Source organism: Podarcis tiliguerta (assembly GCF_965153285.1).
Source record: "Podarcis tiliguerta genome assembly, chromosome: 6".
In the NCBI taxonomy this organism is placed as follows: domain Eukaryota; kingdom Metazoa; phylum Chordata; class Lepidosauria; order Squamata; family Lacertidae; genus Podarcis; species Podarcis tiliguerta.
Window position 1 is genome coordinate 77,920,378 of NC_139539.1, and position 21,087 is coordinate 77,941,464.

General features: G+C 42.0%; 1 protein-coding gene across 5 annotated transcripts in view; it reads right to left on the reverse strand.

Moving 5' to 3' along the window:
• Positions 1–21,016, reverse strand: part of FNDC7 (fibronectin type III domain containing 7) — a 24,647-nt gene extending 3,631 nt beyond the window's left edge. Inside the window, exons 1-13 of one of the 5 annotated variants that reach the window (XM_083445172.1) lie at positions 20,927–21,016; positions 18,209–18,305; positions 17,576–17,799; positions 16,259–16,291; positions 14,795–14,933; positions 13,941–14,198; positions 10,466–10,720; positions 8,602–8,862; positions 7,414–7,671; positions 5,732–5,986; positions 3,414–3,671; positions 1,936–2,190; positions 482–736 (exon numbers count right to left, since the gene is read on the reverse strand). In XM_083445172.1, the coding sequence (XP_083301298.1) occupies positions 482–736; positions 1,936–2,190; positions 3,414–3,671; positions 5,732–5,986; positions 7,414–7,671; positions 8,602–8,862; positions 10,466–10,720; positions 13,941–14,112 (1,969 nt within the window). In that variant the 5' untranslated portion in view covers positions 14,113–14,198; positions 14,795–14,933; positions 16,259–16,291; ... (1 more) ...; positions 18,209–18,305; positions 20,927–21,016. The remainder of the gene's footprint in view (positions 1–481; positions 737–1,935; positions 2,191–3,413; positions 3,672–5,731; positions 5,987–7,413; positions 7,672–8,601; positions 8,863–10,465; positions 10,721–13,940; positions 14,199–14,794; positions 14,934–16,258; positions 16,292–17,575; positions 17,800–18,208; positions 18,306–20,926) is intronic. The other 4 variants (XM_083445168.1, XM_083445170.1, XM_083445169.1 and 1 more) reach the window with 4 other exon arrangements.
• Between the last annotated feature and the right edge of the window lie 71 nt (positions 21,017–21,087).

Here is a 21,087-nt window from a genome sequence, read left to right on the forward strand (position 1 = left end):
GCCACAACCCGAGAGTCAGTCACGACTGGACCTAATGGTTAGGGGTCCCTTTACCTTTAGGACAGTAATCTAGGAATGGCTAGGCCCAGAAAACCGCAAGCAGCAGCGGATTCCCAGAAGTGAGCTTTTTCAGCCCTCTGGTTCCCTCTGAAAAGTCTCTCAAGGGTGTCATGGGACCCTTCTGAACAGTGCAGGATGGGATGGGGGGGGTTCTGCTGTAGAAATAGGAAACTTGCCCAAAGCAAGGAGAGATGCCTCGCCTGTTGTTTCCTCTGTTCTCCACAGCATTCCATAGTCCACACCACTCAGGAGTCTTAACCCTCTGGAAAGAGGGACATGTGCCGGAAGGGATGGCAGCCCCCTTCTGCAAGCTTCCATCTGACTTCAGGATCCAAACCAATGAGCATAGTTTGAGCATTTAATACGAGGGTGGAAATGTAGAAATACCATGCAGGTACTTAAAAATACATTTTATACTTACTAGAAGAAAATCCTTTGTATATGCAATCTGATGTTAAGCCTGTTTCACTGATCGCTTTGATAGACACACTGTAGTTGGTTCCACATGTAATGCATCCCAAGAGGCAATAGTTTTGGAGTGTGTGACACCAGGCACGTCCTTCGTGCGATTCCAAAATTGCTATGTACGTCTTTGCGCCGGTCCCAATAGACCAGCTGATGTTTGTTACAGACTGTGTCACTTGAGTTACTGTGAGATCCACTGGGCAGCAAGGTGCTTGAAAGAAGAAAATACCTAGTAAGTGATGGTGTGTGTATTTACTCCATGCACAGAACTACATTCTGAGGGAGTATTTTGGCACTTTAAAATTTAAAATGATTCCCAATTGCTGCCTGCATCACAAGCTTTTAACTGGTCACCATATTTTTTCACTTATTCATTGCAGTTTCTAATAGGACATATATCAGGTAAACAGAGAACAAATCGAGGGTTCTGTGGGGTGTCACGGACAAATAATAGGTGCAGGTATGCTATAGCAGTACAGTCTGTAACAAAAGAAAGGAGCTTAGCACCATAAATAATTTATGCCTTCCAAATTTCTATAGCAACCACTGATAAGGATATAAAGAAAAAGGTTCCACCAGGCAGAATAGCTGTCACCATAAATATACTGAGAAGAAATATACTGTGCTGATTTTTTATATTTATTTGTTAAATACTACCCCACCCCCACTTTTTATTTCCTGCATCATATTTTTTCCCTTCAGTCACCCTAGATCAGGGATGGAGAACCTAGAACTACAACTCCCATCATCCATGACCATTGGCCATTCTGGCTGGGACTGATGGACTCCAACGGCATCTGGAGGTTCCCCATCTCTGTCCCATATGGCCACCTACATGCATCAAGTGGAATAGCTGGCCCTGCTGGCAGACATAAGTCATTACTGAGACTAATTTTTATTTAATCTCCATGCAAACTATATGACTTTTTAAAAAAATACACAGAAATTTTCATTTAATTTGGAAGTTGTTTAATAATCTAATCATTGATCCATGATACATCTTGGGTGGGATTTAGTGACTAGACCCACTGAAATTAATGTAGTACATGAGCAGAATGGAAGGCAGGCCAAAGGGGTGCCAAATTATGGCCGCACACAGAGTGCCACTGAAATCTGAAGGACTTAAGTCCACCCCTGGTACCCGAGGAGGCAGTATGAGCTGGTCCAATCGCTAACCATATTTGATCAACTATTTGTATATACTTTGTATATCCTTTGACATACTGCAAGTACTATAACTCCCAATCTATCTTTGTGATACATAAGGAGGAGTCATTGTTAGCCAGCAGATGTATTTGGATATGGGCGACCTTGGTTAAAACTTCAGCTCAGATGATGAGCTGCTGTCCCCTGTTATAAAAAGGGAGTGATACCTAAAAGGTAAATAACATCTCAGCAATTGTAACTTACCTGTCTCCAAAGGCACACTGTAACTAGGCAAGCTGTGACCTGCTTCTGTGCTTGCTACGGTGCTGACAGAGAAGAGTGACCCACATGGAAGATTATGGATGGTGCATGAATTTCCCGAGCTTGCACAATGCCAAATTCCTGCCTCTCCTTTGGCAGTGACTGTGTACATCGCTTCATCATTATTGGCATGCCAGTGCACACTAATTACAGAAAGAGCATCCTTTGAGACACTTATTATTTCCGGACTACATGGAGCTGAAAGATTTTAGATGGAGCAAATTCAAACTGCATTCTTATTTATGGATTTTATGTTGCACTAAGACAGCTGTGGATTATTAAGAATCTATGATCTTAAAAAAAAACCTAGTGTTACAAAGGCTGTATCCTCTCTGTCCAAGTTTTGCTCCCCTCCCAAAACATTTCACTTAAAATTTGCATGTGGTTGTATTTTCAGTCTTTAGAAAACCAACCTTGAAATAAATACATTCTCCATAGCACAATCAGTTGAAAGTCCTAAAAGGTCTTAGGGTACCAAATTAGAGGGGTTACTAGCGGCTTAACTGCCATAATGCCATAGTGTTTTATGTGCAAACTCAGGGGCACAGGGCAACAAGTTGTTGTACAATGCTGATATATAGAGCAAGGATGGGGAACTGGGGGTTTTCTATAAGTTGTTGGACTCCTTCATTCCTGACCATTGGCCATGTTAGCAGAGGTAGGTAGAGACTGGAGCCCAGCTTCATCTGAAGGGTTAGTTTCCCATTCTTGGTACAAAGACCTGCCCAAAAACCAAAGGCATTAGATCCATGTTCTGTTTGGTTTGACAGACTAAAGTCAGGTTTTCTTAAACTCCTTTGAGACACAGTTGTTAGCAGCAGCAACAACAGCAATGAACATTTTTATTTGAAGTTGGCAGTAAATCATACTTAGCATTTAAATTACAAGAATGGCTAGGATTGCAGCTCTAAAAGAATCAGTGACCTAAAGTTTTGCAAATCAAAATGCCTCCTGGAAATGTTAATCCCAGAGTCAAAACACACAGCCGGAGTGTACTTAAGATGTCAGAACAGCACAAACAAAACCATCCTGCATATTCAGAGCTAGTGTGTTGGGGGAATGCTATCTCAAAATGTCCCTGACATGTTAGCTTTATATATGCAAAATATATTAAATGGGAGAGCACTTAAATATTTTATCTCCCAGAAGTGCAGTCTGGGAGTGGTGCAATCCAGCAAAACATACATGAGATTGATGAGTATGCAAAACAAAACAGAGATCAGATTTTGAAAAAGCAGTCTGAACTCAGAAATTCCACTAGATATTTCCTTCCACTCAAAACAGTATGACAAATATACCCAGTTCAGTTCCAATAGTTCCAATATATGAGTTACAATGCAGTACTGGTTCACCTTTACAGCTTGTACAGTTACTTTTTAACTTGTAAACTGAAACTTGTAAATTGTAAACTGAAATAGTACCTGTTGCCACGTGTTTAGATGTGCATGATGTATTGCTGCCTCTAATTTCACTGAATGAATAAACAGTTATATTGTACTGGGTGTTACACTGGAGTGCAGAAAGGGTGCAAACTGTCGCAGTATCATTGCATAGCAATTCGTTGGTCCAATCCACAGCTTTAGTTTCATACATTTCAGCACCACGGACAGGAGACCAAACAATCTGAACTGTATCACTGGAAATGAACACTGGGTTAACATCACTGGGGCAGCAAGGTGCTAAAGGGGAAAAAAGGGGAAATGCAGCAATATTTATTTTACTATTCATTCAATTTGCATACCACCTTTCATTGGCAGATCACAGGGCGGTTCACAACATAGAAGTACAAAATGACAACACAAAATATATAATAAAATGAAAACACAAGCAAAACAAACCAATAACACCCCTTCCCACTGACACACAGAAGGCCATAGAATGTTAATCAGCCAAACACCTGAAGAGAAACATTTTCACCTGGTGCCTAAAGATATGTAATGAAGGTGCCTGTTAATTTGTGGGTGAACATATCAGACGACACAGTGATTCTCCAAACAGCTCTTGTTTATTCACAGGCCAGAACTGAACTGAACTGAAGGGTTCAGCCAGCCTGCTTATATAGAGCTCCACTAGAACGCAACAGTAACCATTTTCTGTAACTATCCAATCACTGAACATCACTTTTGATTCCTTATTTGCATATGTGGCCCTGAGTGAAAATTATCTACAGTATCCCCCTGCTGGCCCAGGGTGAGAACTTCAGTACATAACACCGCCAGGCAAGCCTCCTTGGGGAGTGCATTCTACAAAAGAGTTGCCACCGCAGGAACAGCCCATTCCTGTGTTGCCGCCCTTTGGATCTCTCATGGAGAGGGCTCACGGAGAAGGTCTGCGTCAGTTCATAGAGAGAGAGGTGGTCCTTGAGGTATTGTAGTCCTGAGCCATTTAAGGCTCTATAGGTAAAAACCAGCACTTTGAATTGGGCCTGGAAACTAAGTGGCAGTCAGTGCAGTCGGGCCAGGATCAGTGCAATATTTAGGAATATATTAGAGGTTAACCAACTAGTTCTTGATGCAATGATTGTTATGTGAAGTCACTTGGACAAGCATTTCAAAACAGACTCTGGAGCCCTGGGGTCTTCATCTCTGTACTATGCTGGTAGTTTAACAGATGGACTGCTGATCCACATTTTGCTGCACTTCAGCACCATCACTGCAGGTGGTAGGGATGCAGCTATTAACTCAGCAGGGCTCATATTATACAATACTAATAGGGTACCACCTTGTCCTATTAAGTTACTGATGGTCTGTATTTTCTGGAATGGATTCGAATACATAACAGTACAGTGGTACCTCGGGTTACATACGCTTCAGGTTACAAACTCCGCTAACCCAGAAATATTACCTCGGGTTAAGAACTTTGCTTCAGGATGAGAACAGAAATCGTGCTCTGGCAGCACAGTGGCAGCGGGAGGCCCCAATAGCTAAAGTGGTGCTTCAGGTTAAGAACAGTTTCAGTTTAAGAACGGACCTCCGGAACGAATTAAGTACTTAACCCGAGGTACCACTGTACTTTAAGTTTGCAGATTGAAGTGGATGAAAGCATTCTGTCACCCTAGCAGGACAAATCCACTTCCCCCAAAATGGTCTTTTTGCAGTCTGGAAAGTGTGTTTAAAAGTCTGGGATGAGCTAACAATTAATGGGAAGAATGGATGCTCACTTAAGACTGGACAAAATCTACCCACCATGCACAGTAAGCTTTGTGCAAGCAATTCAAGATGAAAGCTGAATAAACAGGTTGTCTGGAGGAGAGATGAGACTAGCTTGGCTTCTTAGTCTAAGCCATTCATCCTTCAGGAACAGATAGTGAAGCTTTTAGAGCAGGGGTAGTCAACCTTTTTATACCTACCTCTCACTAAGGCATATTTCTTGAGGGTAAAATTTCTTTACCGCCCACCAGTGCTCGATGGAAGGAGGATTCAGCTTGTGCTGTAGAACCCCCTACCGCTCACCTAGAACCCTGAAATGTCCACTAGTGGGCAGTAGGGACCAGGTTGACAATCCCTGTCTTAGAGTGCTAATTTTCACCTATGTGTCACCAGCCCTAACTGTTATGTAAAGATGAAGCTACTTTGTCTCATCTTGGAATCCCTTATATTCCATTTCATCTTAAAAAAACATGTGAATACACAAACACACAAGCACGGAGCTATTTCACCACTCAAAGCTTGTTTCTAGCTTTATATAATGCCCATGCAGATATACCAAATATACATGCAAAAAATAAACTGTCACTTACCTGTGGTATAGTTAAATATGTCACCTAATGGACTCTGCCCTGCCTTGTTATAGGCAAAGACACTAATAAAATAGGTGAAGCCGCAGTCTGATTGGAAGTGACACTGGGTATGTGATGTGTTGCAGTGCACCTCCAAGCCATCATCACTTTTCACAAAGACCACATAATAATCACCCAGGTCAACATCTGACCATGACACTGCCATGTAGCCTGGCTCATCCTCTTCAATTATTATACTTTCTGGAGCACAAGGCACTGAAAAGTCAAATTTTCAACAAAAATAATTATCATATTCTCATAGTTGAATAGTGCAGCTATTAGAAAACTCCAATAAGACCATTAGGAAATCCCCAACTGGTGCATAACCAATGGATTGGATATGCTTTTGTAGAACATCTGATCTAATAAGTCCACATGTGCTGAAGGTTTCAGCTCTTGCTGTGCCCCAGAGCACATACAGCTAATTATAGTGACTGCAAAGATCAATCCATGCTGTGCAATTTGCACAGCAGATGTAATTATCAGTAGAAGCTTTTGAAGGATAAGATACCTGCCCTTTCCAGGGATATTAGTAATTGCACTTATGAGCAAAAGCAGCAGCACTAACCCAGAAGCAGAGGCATCTATCACAAGCCTGCCTTTATAATTTAGCATGCATTTTTCAATTTAGGACCATTTCATTAAGCAGCAGCAACATTGCTGGGTATTTTGTGTGTTAGGAGGGAATCATCTACACACACATACCAAAAATCTGGGCTGCGTATTGAGAAACGGATTTGTGTGCTAAGCCTGTCTCAACACCTGAAAGGTGGAAAAGTAGGTGGAGTTTGTACCTTTTATTCCGCACCCACCTTTTGAACATTGCTGTGTGGTTTGTTTGCACATATTGATCTTGCAATCACCTTCTGGTACGAAAATGATCAGAAAAGGGAAAGGGTGCAGACAGGCTTGAAGACTCAGACATACATAGAGACTGCAAGATTCAGAAATACACTGAAAGCGTGAACATCTGAGCCATTTCAAAACTGTCATGCAAATGAACCCAGCAAAAGTGGTTCCTGATTTGCTTCCTGTTTGCAGACTTCAAATAATCTCCTTCACTTCTATGAACATAGGATAAAGACAAAGTGTCTGTCTAGCCCTGCACACTATTTCCAACAGTAGCCAGCTAGATGCCTCTCAAAGTCCCAACAGCAAGACATAAAGACAATAGCCCTCCCTCTGTTGTTTGTCCCCAGCATCCGATATTCAATTATATATACAGCAGGGGACTGGGACCACATGGCAACATCTGGAGGACCAAAGGTTCCCCTTTCCTGAAACACAGTCACTGAAATAATAAATTACAATAAGTTATAATGGCGAATGTCTACTGAACAATGCTTTCCCCCTCCACATTTGTTTTTTCTGTTCCTTAGACAAGACAAATGGTGAAAAGTTTCTCAAAATCAATTTCCTCTACTAAACTCATTTTTTAAAAAACATCTATCACGCACCATTTACTTGTCTTTTTCCCCTACACAATTATTTTCCTTAAAAAAAAAAAAAAAGCAGAAACTATTATCTCTTTTCCCTGACACCTATCATCCACTGGTAATTGTATGAAGCTTGTGGTATTCTTCAAAGCATACACTCCTCCATACACCATGAACAGTGCATATGAGCTGCTAAAGATCACCTACCAGTCCTGAAAGTCACAGCCTCTGTAGGTGTGCTGGAACCAGCCTCATTGCTTGCTACAACAGACAGGGAATACTCTACCCCACACTCAAGGGATGGAATAGTGCAGGAACTGGAGATTGTACTGCAGTTTACTTTGGAGGTGCCGCTGTGGGCTGCAATGAGGTAACTGGAAGCACCTTCTGCTAGCGTGAACGAAACAGCAGCTCTCAACGCTCCACTGTCAAAAACTACTTGAACATCTCCTGGTGCGTGAGGCCCTAAAACAAAACAAAAAAACAAAACAAATCTCTCGAATAAAAATAAGGCTGAATGGTATTTCAGGCACAAATGGTATACCGTATTTTTCGCTCTATAACACGCACCAGACCATAACACGCACGTAGTTTTTAGAGGAGGAAAACAAGAAAAAAAATATTATAAACGAAATAGTGGATATATGATTTTTGTGGTTCGTGCTGTGGCCACAGACATGTGATCTGACAGTGAGTTTGGAGTAGCCCAATGCAAAAATCCTGAGGATCCATGTGGATCCATGCTTTGTAACCACGGAGGAGGGAAGGAAGGGGAACCATGGATCCTCTGCTCACGACTGCAGATCCCCCCCGCCACCCGCAGGCATTCGCTCCATAACACGCACAGACATTTCCCCTTACTTTCTAGGAGGAAAAAAGTGAGTATTATGGAGCAAAAAATACGGTATATGTATCTGGATTTCTGGTGCTGATTTTATGTGCATGGTTTTATGCTTTACTTTAATAAAGCACAGGGAATATATGTAACTGCTCTTTTATTAGGTCGAATCCAATGAAATCCCCATACTAGCAGAATGCTCATACAGTGGAACTTCTCCTTTTTCTCCCCCATGCACTGCCTGCAGCCCTCGCAAATCTGCTCCAGAGGGTTGGGGAAACCACCAGAGCAGATATGGGAGGGGTGCAGGGGCTTGCAGCGGGAGGAGAGGCATTCCACTCATGCAATGACGTCATTGGATAAAACCCACTGTTTCCAATGGCCAGGACAAATTTAAGTGGTTACATTTGAAACTAAATAGGCATTCAAACTCTTTCCCCTTTTGTTTTAAGTCCATGAGTAGTGCCATAGGTGTAAACCTTTCTTTACTGATTGTCACATTTATCTGACTCCTCCTTGACAGCAACTGCTGGCTTGGCTTTCCAGCTTCCTCTTACTTGTTCTTTGGTTGTAGGTGAAGTCATCTCCAGGTATCCCATTAGCATCCCAAGCATGTGCCTTGATAGTATAGAGAGTTCCTGGGTCTAGACTGGAAAATATCAGGGAGTTGTTTGTGGTGTTTTCTTTCAACATGCTCCCCAAACCATCAGATCTCATGATAGACACAAAGAATCCAACAGCCATGTATACAGCTCTCCAACTCACAACAATGTTGTTATAACTTTGGGAACTTGCTGTCAGGATTGGTGCAGCGAGCACTGTGAATAAGCAAAAAGATACGTTAGGTTTAGTAGGATTTTGTACCTGTGCAGATGTGGACAATATATCAATCTATGTTTGCATCATTAGAGATGTTTCCCAGTTGATGATTTGTACTCAGGTATGCACAGTCGAGTACAAAATAAATGCATGGTATACACCTATCAATTGTGAAGCAAACATACAAATAACCACAGTTCAGTAAACATTCCTTGTAAAATGAATGGCAGGGATGGTCCAATACTTTAATTGCTGCTGCCTCCCCGTCAGACAAAAATAGATCATGAGGAGGGTCCATACAGTGGTATCTCGGGTTAAGTACTTAATTCATTCTGGAGGTCCGTTCTTAACCTGAAACTGTTCTTAACCTGAAGCACCACTTTAGCTAATGGGGCCTCCTGCTGCTGCTGCGCCGCCGGAGCACGATTGCTGTTCTTATCCTGAAGCAAAGTTCTTAACCTGAAGCATTATTTCTGGGTTAGCGGAGTCTGTAACCTGAAGCTTATGTAACCTGAAGCGTATGCAACCCGAGGTACCACTGTATAGGGAAAATACATTCAGATGATTCAGATAATCTCTTCCAGTGTCATATGGCTATTAATTGAACAACACAGACAATAGAAAAGACTTCTAAAAAGCTCAAAGCAGGATAGGGTGGGGCAAGTGCCTAAGTGTTAAATAATATTCACCAAGCTCCACTGTCTGGAAAGGCCTAGGGAAACAGTAGAACAGAAACAGTTTCATGCTCCTTAGATGCCAAGATTTTGAAGAGGAACCAGCAAGGTTGTTTTTGTTGTTTACCTGCATCCACTGGTTTTTACAAACAAAGTTTCAAAGCAACTTCAGAAGATAGAATACAGATAAGATCAATTAAAATGCAGACAATTTAAATCCAATACAAAATTGTTAAAAACCTCATCTAACAATACAATAATGAAAAGTCCCAGCCTGCCTACTAAAATATGAGAAGCACAGTAGAGGGTCACTTAATTCGCAAAGACCTGTATAATAAATATATATACAGTGGTACCTCGGGTTAAGTACTTAATTCATTCCAGAGGTCCGTTCTTAACCTGAAACTGTTCTTAACCTGAAGCACCACTTTAGGTAATGGGGCCTCCTGCTGCTGCCGCGCCGCCGGAGCACAATTTCTGTTCTTATCCTGAAGCAAAGTTCTTAACCTGAAGCACTATTTCTGGGTTAGCGGAGTCTGTAACCTGAAGCATATGTAATCTGAAGTGTATGTAACCCGAGGTACCACTGTATTAGCTTGGTGCATAAAAACTGACAGTGAAGGTACCAAGTGTGCTTCCTTGGAGAGAGCATTCCAAAAATGGGGGGCCACCACTGTAAAGGCTCTTTCTTGCATGGTAATGACCCTGCGTCAAAAGCCAATGAGGGACCTAGAAAGATAAAAAGGAGGTATTCTCCCTGTTGATTCCAAGAAACAGAGAGTTAGTCAAGGTTATTAGTGTAGTTTTCCTTCCAAACCTAAATCAAGAAGTCAGATTAAAATGAACGAGGAAGGATGTGAAACAACTCGGTTGCGAATGTATCCTTAATACCTAACATATGCGGTGTCTAAATGAGATGAAAAGATACCTGTCTTTGCTTTCTTAGAAGGTGAAGGCTGGCTTCTTCCTCCAGTGTTTATAGATCGGATTGTGATTTTATACAGTGTAGCAGCCTTCAGCCCAGTCACAGTGCCTGGTGAGTTTGTGACTACTGTTTCAATGAATGATTCTCCATCCTGTGCTGTCAGCAGGTAACTTGAAGCCCCCGCGACAGATGCCCATTCCACTGTGATACTGTTACTCAATTTTGAATAAGCTTGTTCAATAGTCGGAATCTCAGGAGCTTAAAACAAAATAAAAGAAGAGGAATAACATGTTGACATGCAAGGGCATGACTTTGCATAGCTGAATGTGACTGTTTATTCCCAAAGTATCAGTCTCTAGTGCGAGAACAAGACAGGCAATGTGTGCCTTAAAAAATGCATTCCTCTTTGTCCTGGTGAGCACAGGAAAAGCACTTGAGCTGTATAGAATAAAACATTGCTAGGACCTGCAGGCATGCTAAGGGTTCCTAACTCACACACATCATTTAGCCAGAGGTTTTGGCACTCTGCAACTTATGGCACAGAGCCATTGTACAAGTATGACTGTATTGGCCATTGGCACAGCAGCATCTGGTACATCGCTGAATGATTTATTCATTTGGATTGAACAAAGTCATTGGGCAGTTCCAGGGATGAAGATGGGAGTCACATCTGTACTGCACTCCAATGGAATATGCTTTAGCCCCTTTGGAGCCCAGAAGGCTGGGAAATGTACAGATCCATAGTTAAAACAGATTACACCCATCAGTAGTTTTCAAACTGGGTTCTGGGAAATTATTGGAAGCCACTCAGGAGGTCCTCAGTGACAACCTCAGTAAGAAAGAGCTTACCTGAGGACAGCTTGCTGATCAGGAATGACCTCTGCAATGTGGAGCCACAGAAGAGGGACACAGTAGAATGCATGCTTTGCATGCAAAACATCTCAGGTTCAATCCCTGGCAGGCCCAGTCAAAAAGAATCAGGCAGCAGATAGTAGGAAAGACCTCTACAAGAGCCTTTGGAGAGCTACTGTCAGTCAAAGTATTATGGGCTACATGGACAAATAGTCTGATCTGGGCCTGGGTAATTTGCTTGTGTCCCTGTAAGAACAGTGCTTCATGCAGTAACATTGGAAGTGGGACCTTTTACACAATGTAGAACTAAACCTATCCAAGTGTAAGAGTGAAGTAAATTACTGAAGTATCCCCATTTTTAATTCAGATAAAAATTATTCAATATAAGCAGTCTGGAAGTACTGCAGTAGAGCTTTAAAAACAAAACAGGAGGAGTAAGAACCTATGACATGGCTGTAAGTGATTTATACTCTGTTTAACTAAATTAAGAAATAACATTAAATAAAATTAAATTAAAAGGCATCTAAAATGTAAGCTTGTGTTTTGAAACACAGCCAGCAATTTCATAACAAATAAAAATAGGTTTTCAGAGAGTTTGGCAATATTACAGGAGCTGTTCTTCTGCAAGCACAACAAGCTCTTAAAGAACAATATTTCCATTGTACTAAGCCAAGACATTCTTTCATTCAGTGCTATTCAGCCAGCTGGTCAGATATGTCTCCCTTTCCCACCATGTGTAAGTATGCAAAGCATTCTTTAAAAAAAATTAATAAAGAAGCATTGCTATCCATTTCTCAGATGTTGGCACACTGATCAGAACCCTATCAGGCCTGATGCCACCACATGAAAGCAGTGGAGCCATCATGGAATCCAATGGATATCTGACTGCCTCAGTCGCTCCCTCTCTCCAACCCATTTTGGGACCTTCCACTAGTCCATTCACTGGGCAGAAAAGGGTCTCTGTACCAGTGGAATGACACCAGCCTCACTCTGTAGGCAGAGACTTGCAAGACTAGGCAGAGCAACACCTCTGTGCAATCCAAACTCCCTCCCCCAGCCTGGTGCAAAAGGGATTTGTAATCAAATGCCCACATCTGGCAAAGTTTCACAGTGCCATTGGTGCAGTCCTGCTCATAGTTAGGCTGCTTATGTCTCACTGACTTTGATAGGATTTTTAGCATGGTCCTGTGCATGCATACCTAGAAATACATCCCATAGAGTTCTATGGTTGTTATATATGATTTCAGCCTTATGCAACTTGACTATATTCAGAACAGCAGCATTTATATTTTTTCTGTTAAAGATTCAGTAGAATATAATAATATAAGACTGAAAAACCCTGGTAGCTTTTATTGGGACTATTGATGAATACGTAAACCAACTCTATTAAAACCAGGAGTGGGAAACATTTTTCAGCAGGGAAGACCACTTTATCTTGCGAGCAGCTTTACAAGCTGCACATGTTAGGAGCAGGCAGGTGCAGAAGCAAAAATGGGTAGAGTAATGGACGTGACTTACCTTTGTACTGTAGGCTATATTTGAGGCATGCAAAAGCCAGAGGTTTACACACACACATATACACAACCCACCCCACCCTCTTTCCTGGCCAGCAAAAAGGCAGTAGAACAGGGATAGCAAAGGAAGGCCAGCCTGACACATTTTGGCACCTGAGGTGAGCCACAAAATTGTGAGGCCCCCATGCCAGGGAAGGAGGGGTAAGTAAAGTTCTACATCAGGAACAAAGGGGAAATATATTCATCAAGACCAAGGGGGTGAGTAAGTTCTACATTAAAAGGTAAAAGGTAAAAGTAAAGGTCCCCTGGATGGTTAAGTCCAGTCAAAGGCGACTATGGGGTTGCAGCGCTCATCTCGCTTGCAGGCCAAGGGAGCCAGCATTTATCCGCAGACAGCTTTCTGGGTCATGTGGCTAGCATGACTAAACCACTTCTGGCATAACAGGACACTGTGACAGAAACCAGAGCACACAGAAACTCTGTTTACCTTCCCGCCACAGCGGTACCTATTTATCTACTTGCACTATTGTGGTTTCAAACTGCTAGGTTGGCAGGAGCTGGGAAAGAGCAACAGGAGCTCACTCCATCTCAGGGATTCAACCCGCCAACCTTCTGATCGGCAAGCCCAAGAGGCACAGTGGTTTAGACCACAGCACCACCCGCATACAAAGTTCTACATTGGGAACAAGGAGGGGGGAATCAAATCAACCTTACCCAATGGCTGTTGCGGGATGAGGGAAAGAAGCACACTCTGAACTGTGCTAGGAGGGTCCAGCCCCACAGGAGACCCCAGAGGACAGACCCAGTCATTTGCTCCCCAAGGGCAGGAGGAGACCATCAGCTTCTCTTATTGTTATAGATTGCTATAGAGGCAGCATGGGTCTCGGACTCCTGAGGAGGAGGCAGATCTGGACTGCAGCCAGAAATGCATTCTTTAGAGGCCAGAACTGCTATCCCTGTGGATCCTGCCACACAAGGCGATCGCCTCATCGGTGAGCTAGTCATGGTGTGACCTCAGGACAGGTTGTGGCCTATGGAGAGGCCAAAAGCCAGATAGAGAGGCCCCTAGGCCTGAGGCTCCCCAACTCTGTTTTAAACCATCTCATACTAACCTGTTAACTGCATAGTCTGAGCCTCAGCCAGTATAACTCCATTCTTGTCTATGGCGTCCACTTTCACAGTGTGGATTGTGTTGGGAGCTAGAGATGCAAGAGCACCTACAAGTGTGACATCACTGAAACGGGCTGACGAGGAGTGTCCCACTGTGTTCAGAGGGGTTGCCATGGCTCTATATGAAAAGGCTCCGGGGAATTTGGGCCATTGGAGATAAACACTTCTTGACGTCACATCGTAAACGGATACAGTGAAACCTGCAAAGTATACACATGAACAGTCAGTCTCCTTACCTTGAAACGCAATAGTCACTGGGAGTTGTCCAATTAAAATCATACTCAAGAGTAGACTCACTGAAATCAAAGGGCTTTTAAACCACTGATTTCAGTGATCTGCTCTGTGATTTAGTTGGCTGTCACCCATAGGCTACAATCTAGAAAGCTGGGGAAAATATCAACACCAGAAGTAAATTTATTAGTCATTCCCTACACCCATGGAATTTTGGGAGCCAATAGTTTTGTAAGGAAGTTAGGTATTTCTAACACAACTACAAGTTTCCTGGATTTTTTAAAAAAATAAATAAGGAAAGCCCTGGAAGTTAAACTGGTATAAAACTAAAAGCCATTTGTTGTGTAGTTATTCCTGTTAATTCATGGGTTTGTAATTACTAGCTTCACGTGCAAATGTTTATTGTTTTGGAACCTAATGCAACCTACACACTTTAAGTCCAATCCAAGTAACTTTATTGTACTAGCCATTGGCCGTGACAAATCTGAATCAAAAATAAGTACAAGCAAAAGGGTTGTCACACCACAAATAATGATCTCTGTTTAGATCTCTGCATCTCCCTTACAGTTCACTGCTATATTGTCCAGGGTCTTCTTTTTGATCTTTTTGGCTCCCAAAGCAAAAAGGGTGACTTTATGAGTCACTCAAGTGTTTACATCACTAAGAAGCCATAGGATCTTATCTGCTGGGGAGAGACATCTTTCCTGTACGGACGGTAAGGTGAAAAGTCATCTCCTGGGTCCAATGTATAGTGGGCAATATAGTAAATAGTGCAAGATGTCTTCCACCTGCAGTTGCCCACATATACAGAATCCGCCTTCCTATGGTATCCTGTTTATATCATCTGTCTAGGTCAGCGGAGGGTATAGCTTGAAAATGCAGCTCAGTAAAAGCGAATCTAAGTGAGGCTGGCTGGAGATTCGACAAGTAACTGACTCTAAAATGGACTGTTATTAGAAGGGGGAACAAACGAGAGCATTTGGAGGATTTGATTGCTTGCAGATCACGTCGTGATTCTGTCCAGTGGCACCAATCCCTTAACTGGCATTTGTCCATGGATATAATCTCTAGTTTATGGAAATTATAAGAGTTCTAATAATGTCGGGTGTCAGATTTCCACCATTGGCTGTTTTCCAATTCCTCATTGCACAGGGCTGGCAAGCACTTGCAAGGCATGGACAGTCTTTACAAGTCATTAAATATAGTGCAATCAGTTATTGCAGTTAACGCTGGCCATCCAGCTTCCGTGCTTAAGAGTGAGGCTGCTGTTCCCTTGGGTAAGGAAAACAGTCTCTTGGGAAATTGGTTTTGCACAATTTCTAGCCCTTTAATAGCACTCCCACCCTCGCCCCTTGTCTTTAGGATTATGGCCACTGTTTTACTAACTCACAGCATGATCCTAACCATGTGATCTGTACCTATTGACTACTTACACTAGGTAGTTATGCTAATAAATTTATATATATTTATTAGAAAAGGAACAATATTTATTAAACCGTAAGAGCATAATCCAAACCCCCATTTCATGACTGGGCAGGAGAACAAGGTTTAGGATGGTGTGCAGGTATATTTCTGTCAAATACCACTGGTGGTGGTGGGGGAACTCCACTCCAAACTTTGCCCAGCCATCTTCATCACGGTAGTTTTACTAGTAGCAGAATATGGGGAGACCCAAAATGGGATGTTTTGGGGGTGGGGGTATTAGTGGCTTCAAATCTGCCGGGTTCAAAAACCTGCTGGATTTTAAAAGTTGTGTAAACCCAACTGGCCAGATTCTTGAATCCCTCTGCCCCACTGTCTGTCCTAGCCCACAGGGCTTCAGATGCAATAATGGAGCCACCCAACTCTGTTTCTTCCTGAGTTTGGATTACTACGCCTGACTGCTATCCAATACCTTGGAGCAAGCCCTACTGAACTCAGCGGGACTTCCTTACTGTTGCATTGTGTTGCACAATAAGATGTCTACCAAACATGGGCTTTAATTTTCTCCTGGGGCCCACTAAAAAGAATAATGGCAAGAGAAAAATACCTGTCAGATTTTACCTGTGTTCGCTGAAGGAATCTGTAAAAGATGGTAGAAAATTAGTAACACAGAGAAAAACTCTTTTCAGATTTCCCTGCCCCCCTTAACAGCAGATTTCTAAGCAGTTTACTGGTAAGTAAGTCCTAGTATGTTCAATGGGGTTTACCACCTAGAGTTTAGGATTGCAGCATTACAGTCCATTATTTTCTTGAGCAAAACAAGTACAAAGAATAATCACAATAATATATTATTTTATTCTGGCTTGTTAAATCCACGCCTTCTACAAAGCTATTGATGAGATTTGACACTGGTGTGCAGATCACATTATGAATTCAACTTTCTCTCCTGAATCTGCCTATTGATCCAGAAAGGGAAAGTTTCCAGTTGTGGATAGACAGGCATTCTAATCTCAAACACATTAACTGGACGTAAAGTTTCGACCCCATAATCTAAGAAATCTGATAGGAGAAAACCTCATGCACAGGAAAACTTCCATCTCATATTGCTGATGTAGCTGCCTATCTAAATTCCCATCTCTGGCAAGAAGATGTGTATTTTGATGAGAAAAGGAATGCAATGTGCACTGGAGGCCACTGGTTCTAAGGTGCACTAGCTGAAAATCTGAGAGTCAGGATTCAGTGGAGCAAACTACCTGATCAAATTTACTTCTGACAAGCTGAATGGAAAGCCACAAGAGAAAACCTACTAGGAAGTATGGGAAGGGCCATGGCTCAATGCTTTGCATGCAGAAGCTCCCAGTTTCAACTCCTGGCATTTGAAGGTAGGGCTGTGAACATCCCAGGTGAGAGCCATTGCCACTTAGCAAAGATAATATAGATAATATAGACCAATTGTCTTACTCAGCTTCCTAAATAAATAGCCACCAAATAAATGTACTAAGGTCTCATAACTCTGCTTTCCATCCAGGGTTCTAACAGCAAGAAGAGATTTCAGAGTTACAAATTAATCATTATTACCAGCATCACAGATTAAACAAACTTTTAGCCAATTGCAATATACCTTTCAAACTGTTTGTGGATTGAAACTGCCTGAGTTTTGAAATGGCAATAAAGATGTGTTTTCCTGTTGCATGGTCTTACAAGAGGTTTGCACCAAATAATACATAGAAAATAAATAATTAAGTAATTTATTGGCAAGATATTACAATTAACATGTTTTGACTCAAGCTGCACATAGCCAGAGCAAAACCATTCAAAAACAGGAGTATTTTTTTTTAATATTGAGAATAAATTTAAATTTATTAATTCAATAGGCAGCAAGTTATTTCTGAAAATGCTTAAGAGATAAACTGTTTGGACTTACCATTTTAATGTTGATGAAAATTAATCCAGAAAATATAAAATGTTTACATCTTCTGCCAATCATTCTTCAAGCTGGACTTCTAATTCCCAGTTCACTTACAGATATAATGAGATTACCAGACAGAAGTTAGCAAAAAAATAACCTTTCCATCCAAAATAATCAGTAAGTCTTGGAGGCAGTGAAAGCATTCCAAGTTTGTAGCTCCTCCTCTAGCCACAGCTAGCCTATAAAAGCTGGATTATTGATTGACTCCAGTTAAGCATTCTTGCCTATTTTGTTTAATCAAATACAATTATTTATGACAGCTGAATAGTGAGGCAAATGCTACGCTCCACTGCTTCTGTCTGCGACACATAATTTTATTGACTGATAAAAGAATTGATCCAAGTTCTTAACCAGAAATGGCTTCAGTTCCTTAGCCTGGAATCCTCTACATGTTCCCCTTGCAGTCCAAATGAATTCAATAGGGCGTACTTTTGAATAGATATGCATAGATTTGTACTATAATACTGTTACACCTCCCGATTTCCCACTTGAATGTACAGTATGCTTAACTCTCATTCCCTCTTTCGATGGGAAATATTTATGGTCTCCTAAGTAGCTGATTTCACATATAAAAAGACATGCGCTTACTGGCTGGCACAGCATAGCAATGCAGTAAACCAGGGGTCAGCAAACTTTTTCAGCAGGTGGCCGGTCCACTGTCCCTCAGACCTTGTGGAGGGGCAGACTATATTTTGAAAAGAAAAAGGAAAAAAGAATGAATTCCTATGCCCCACAAATAACCCAGAGATGAATTTAAAATAAAAGCACACATTCTACTCATGTAAAAACACGCTGATTCCCGGACCGTCGGCGGACCGGATTTAGAAGGTGATTGGGCAGGATCCAGCCCCCAGGGCCTTAGTTTGCCTACCCATGCAGTAAACAGTTGTACTGGAGAAGGAGCAAAGATGTGAACGCACAATCAAATGTCAAGCAATATGCCTCCCTCTCCCTTTCCTTGTCACAAAATGTCACAGTCTTGTTACTCCCTCCCCCTAAGTGTGTGACATACTTTCTGAATGAACCCTTTTGTTCAATAGCCACGAGAAATCTGGCAAACAGTAGGAGTGCCATTTCAGATTTCAGCAGAGGGCAATTTTAGTATGGGCTAGAAGATTCTTACAATGTCTCCCTTGCTACCCTGGGAGCCTTTATAAAATACCTGCTCTGCTCCAGAGGAAGAACTGAGGGGGGAGAGACTGCAGGCAATGGCTTTCCCACCTGTCTTGCCCCACCCTCCAGCCCTGGGAGCCTTTCCCAGACCAAGACTTTGAAAACAGCAGAAGCAGCTGGGAAGAGAGGAGTTCTTAAAAATAATTTTATAAGTTATGCGTCCATGTTTCTCCATTTGATCCTTCGACATGGTTTTGTATGTTTTGTGGTATTTTATGCATTGTGATTTGCTGTTATTTTTTATTGATTACAGATTAGTGATTCTTTATTGTAACTGATAAGTGTAAACTGCTTAGTTATTATTTGCTGTTTAATTTTACTGTTTACTATTGCATCCTAATGGATTATTGAATATTGCTTTATTTGATATAAGGTTTTGTGACTTTTTATACAGGATCTGATTGTTACTATTAATATTTGATGCATTATTATTATTATTATTATTATTATTATGTGTGTTGGATGTTGCCCAGAGTGGCTGGGCCCAGTCAGATGGGTGGGGTATAAATAGAATTATGATGATGATGATGATGATGATTACACTTTGAAATGACTTTGGGGACTGGACAGCAGAGAGAAGAAACACCATGGTGCATCTGCATCAGCACAACTGGATAACCTTCATTGCCCCAGCTGCACCAAAACATGGCTGTGCAGTATCAGTCTCTACAGCCACAGCAGGTACTGTAACCTTCAAACAATTTGACTTCACCCCCAAATGCCTCCCGACAGATGTCAACCAACCAACCAATGAACCTGGAAAGCAGAATATAAATGTTTAAAACCAACCAACCAACCATGTTCTGCTCTTGGATCTACTAAAAAAATACCTGCGAAAAATGAGAATGTTTTAAGAATGTTGTGCTTACTTTTTTATATCTGCAGCAGGGACTGTCAACCTTTTGGGAGCCGTGAGCTGGTTAGGAATTCTGAAAGAGCACCATGGGCACTAACTGCTCAGGTTGCTTCTCTTCCAAGTCCCCTGGGCTCTGCCCTGTCCCAAGTTAGAAAAAAGAGATCATGTCAAGGTTTAGGAACAAATTTTACGTACTGAAAATGGGGGGGCAAATAAATGCCCATTGATCTTAGTGTCAAGAGAAGTAAAACATAAAATGCATTTGACAAGGGAAGCCAGACCCTCTCCAAGGCTGGATCTATACTGATTTTTAAAAAGTTATAGAGAACACTGTAAAAGCTCTGACTGCAAAATCCCATTGGCAACAGATCACTGCTCTACAGCACCCTCTGGTGTCACATTTTTATAATGCAGTTATAACAATATAATTGAGGAGTGTAGCTGAATCTGAGAGTCCTGGATTTACAGAAGCCATCCTGGTTTCTGATTTGATCCCAGAATGTTCCGCTTTTCCTTAGGGCATCCCTATTTTCATCAGAGAAATGTTGGAAGGCATAGGAAGCATCGTTGCACTTACATACGTTTACATAAAATTGAAGGGTTGGAGGGTCATGCATCACCTCTTGCCTAGGAATATGGCTCTATAAGGGGTTTTGCATGCTTGGGGAAAGGCATGATCTTTCCCCGTTTATAAGAAGAAGAAGAAGAAGAGTTTGGATTTGATATCCCGCCTTTCACTCCCTTTAAGGAGTCTCAAAGCGGCTAACATTCTCCTTTCCCTTCCTCCCCCACAACAAACACTCTGTGAGGTGAGTGGGGCTGAGAGACTTCAGAGAAGTGTGACTGGCCCAAGGTCACCCAGCAGCTGCATGTGGAGGAGCGGAGACAAGAACCCGGTTCCCCAGATTACGAGACTACCGCTCTTAACCACTACACCACACTGGCTCTATTGATCCAAAGTGCTTGTGTCGATTTTCACGCCCCAGATTACAAACTGGGAGTGTGGCCTTCCACGGGTCACAGTTGAAACTACACCTTTCACTCCTTCCTACCCCATAGTATCAAATGAAAACGATTCTTGCAGCACCTGTGACATTTATTACAGCGCGAGATGCTTATTATTATTATTTTTAATGTTTTTATTAACGAATTTTGCTTTTTAATAGGTCATCAGGTGCAAATATGATTCCTTTATATTATATATATATATTATATATAATGTGCCAGGCTAACAGGGGGTGGGCAGACCCTTTGGAATGAGGAACAAACACAACTACCTTTTTAGACTATAACGGAGCCAGATCCTTCTCTTGAGAATTCTTTCTCTTAGAAAGAAAACCATTTTCCACATAGGGGGAGAGGGGGGCACGGCGCAGTCAGGCGCGCGCCCTTAAGCTCTCTCTGAAGCCAATGGGGGCCGGGCGCGCCTTAAGCTCTG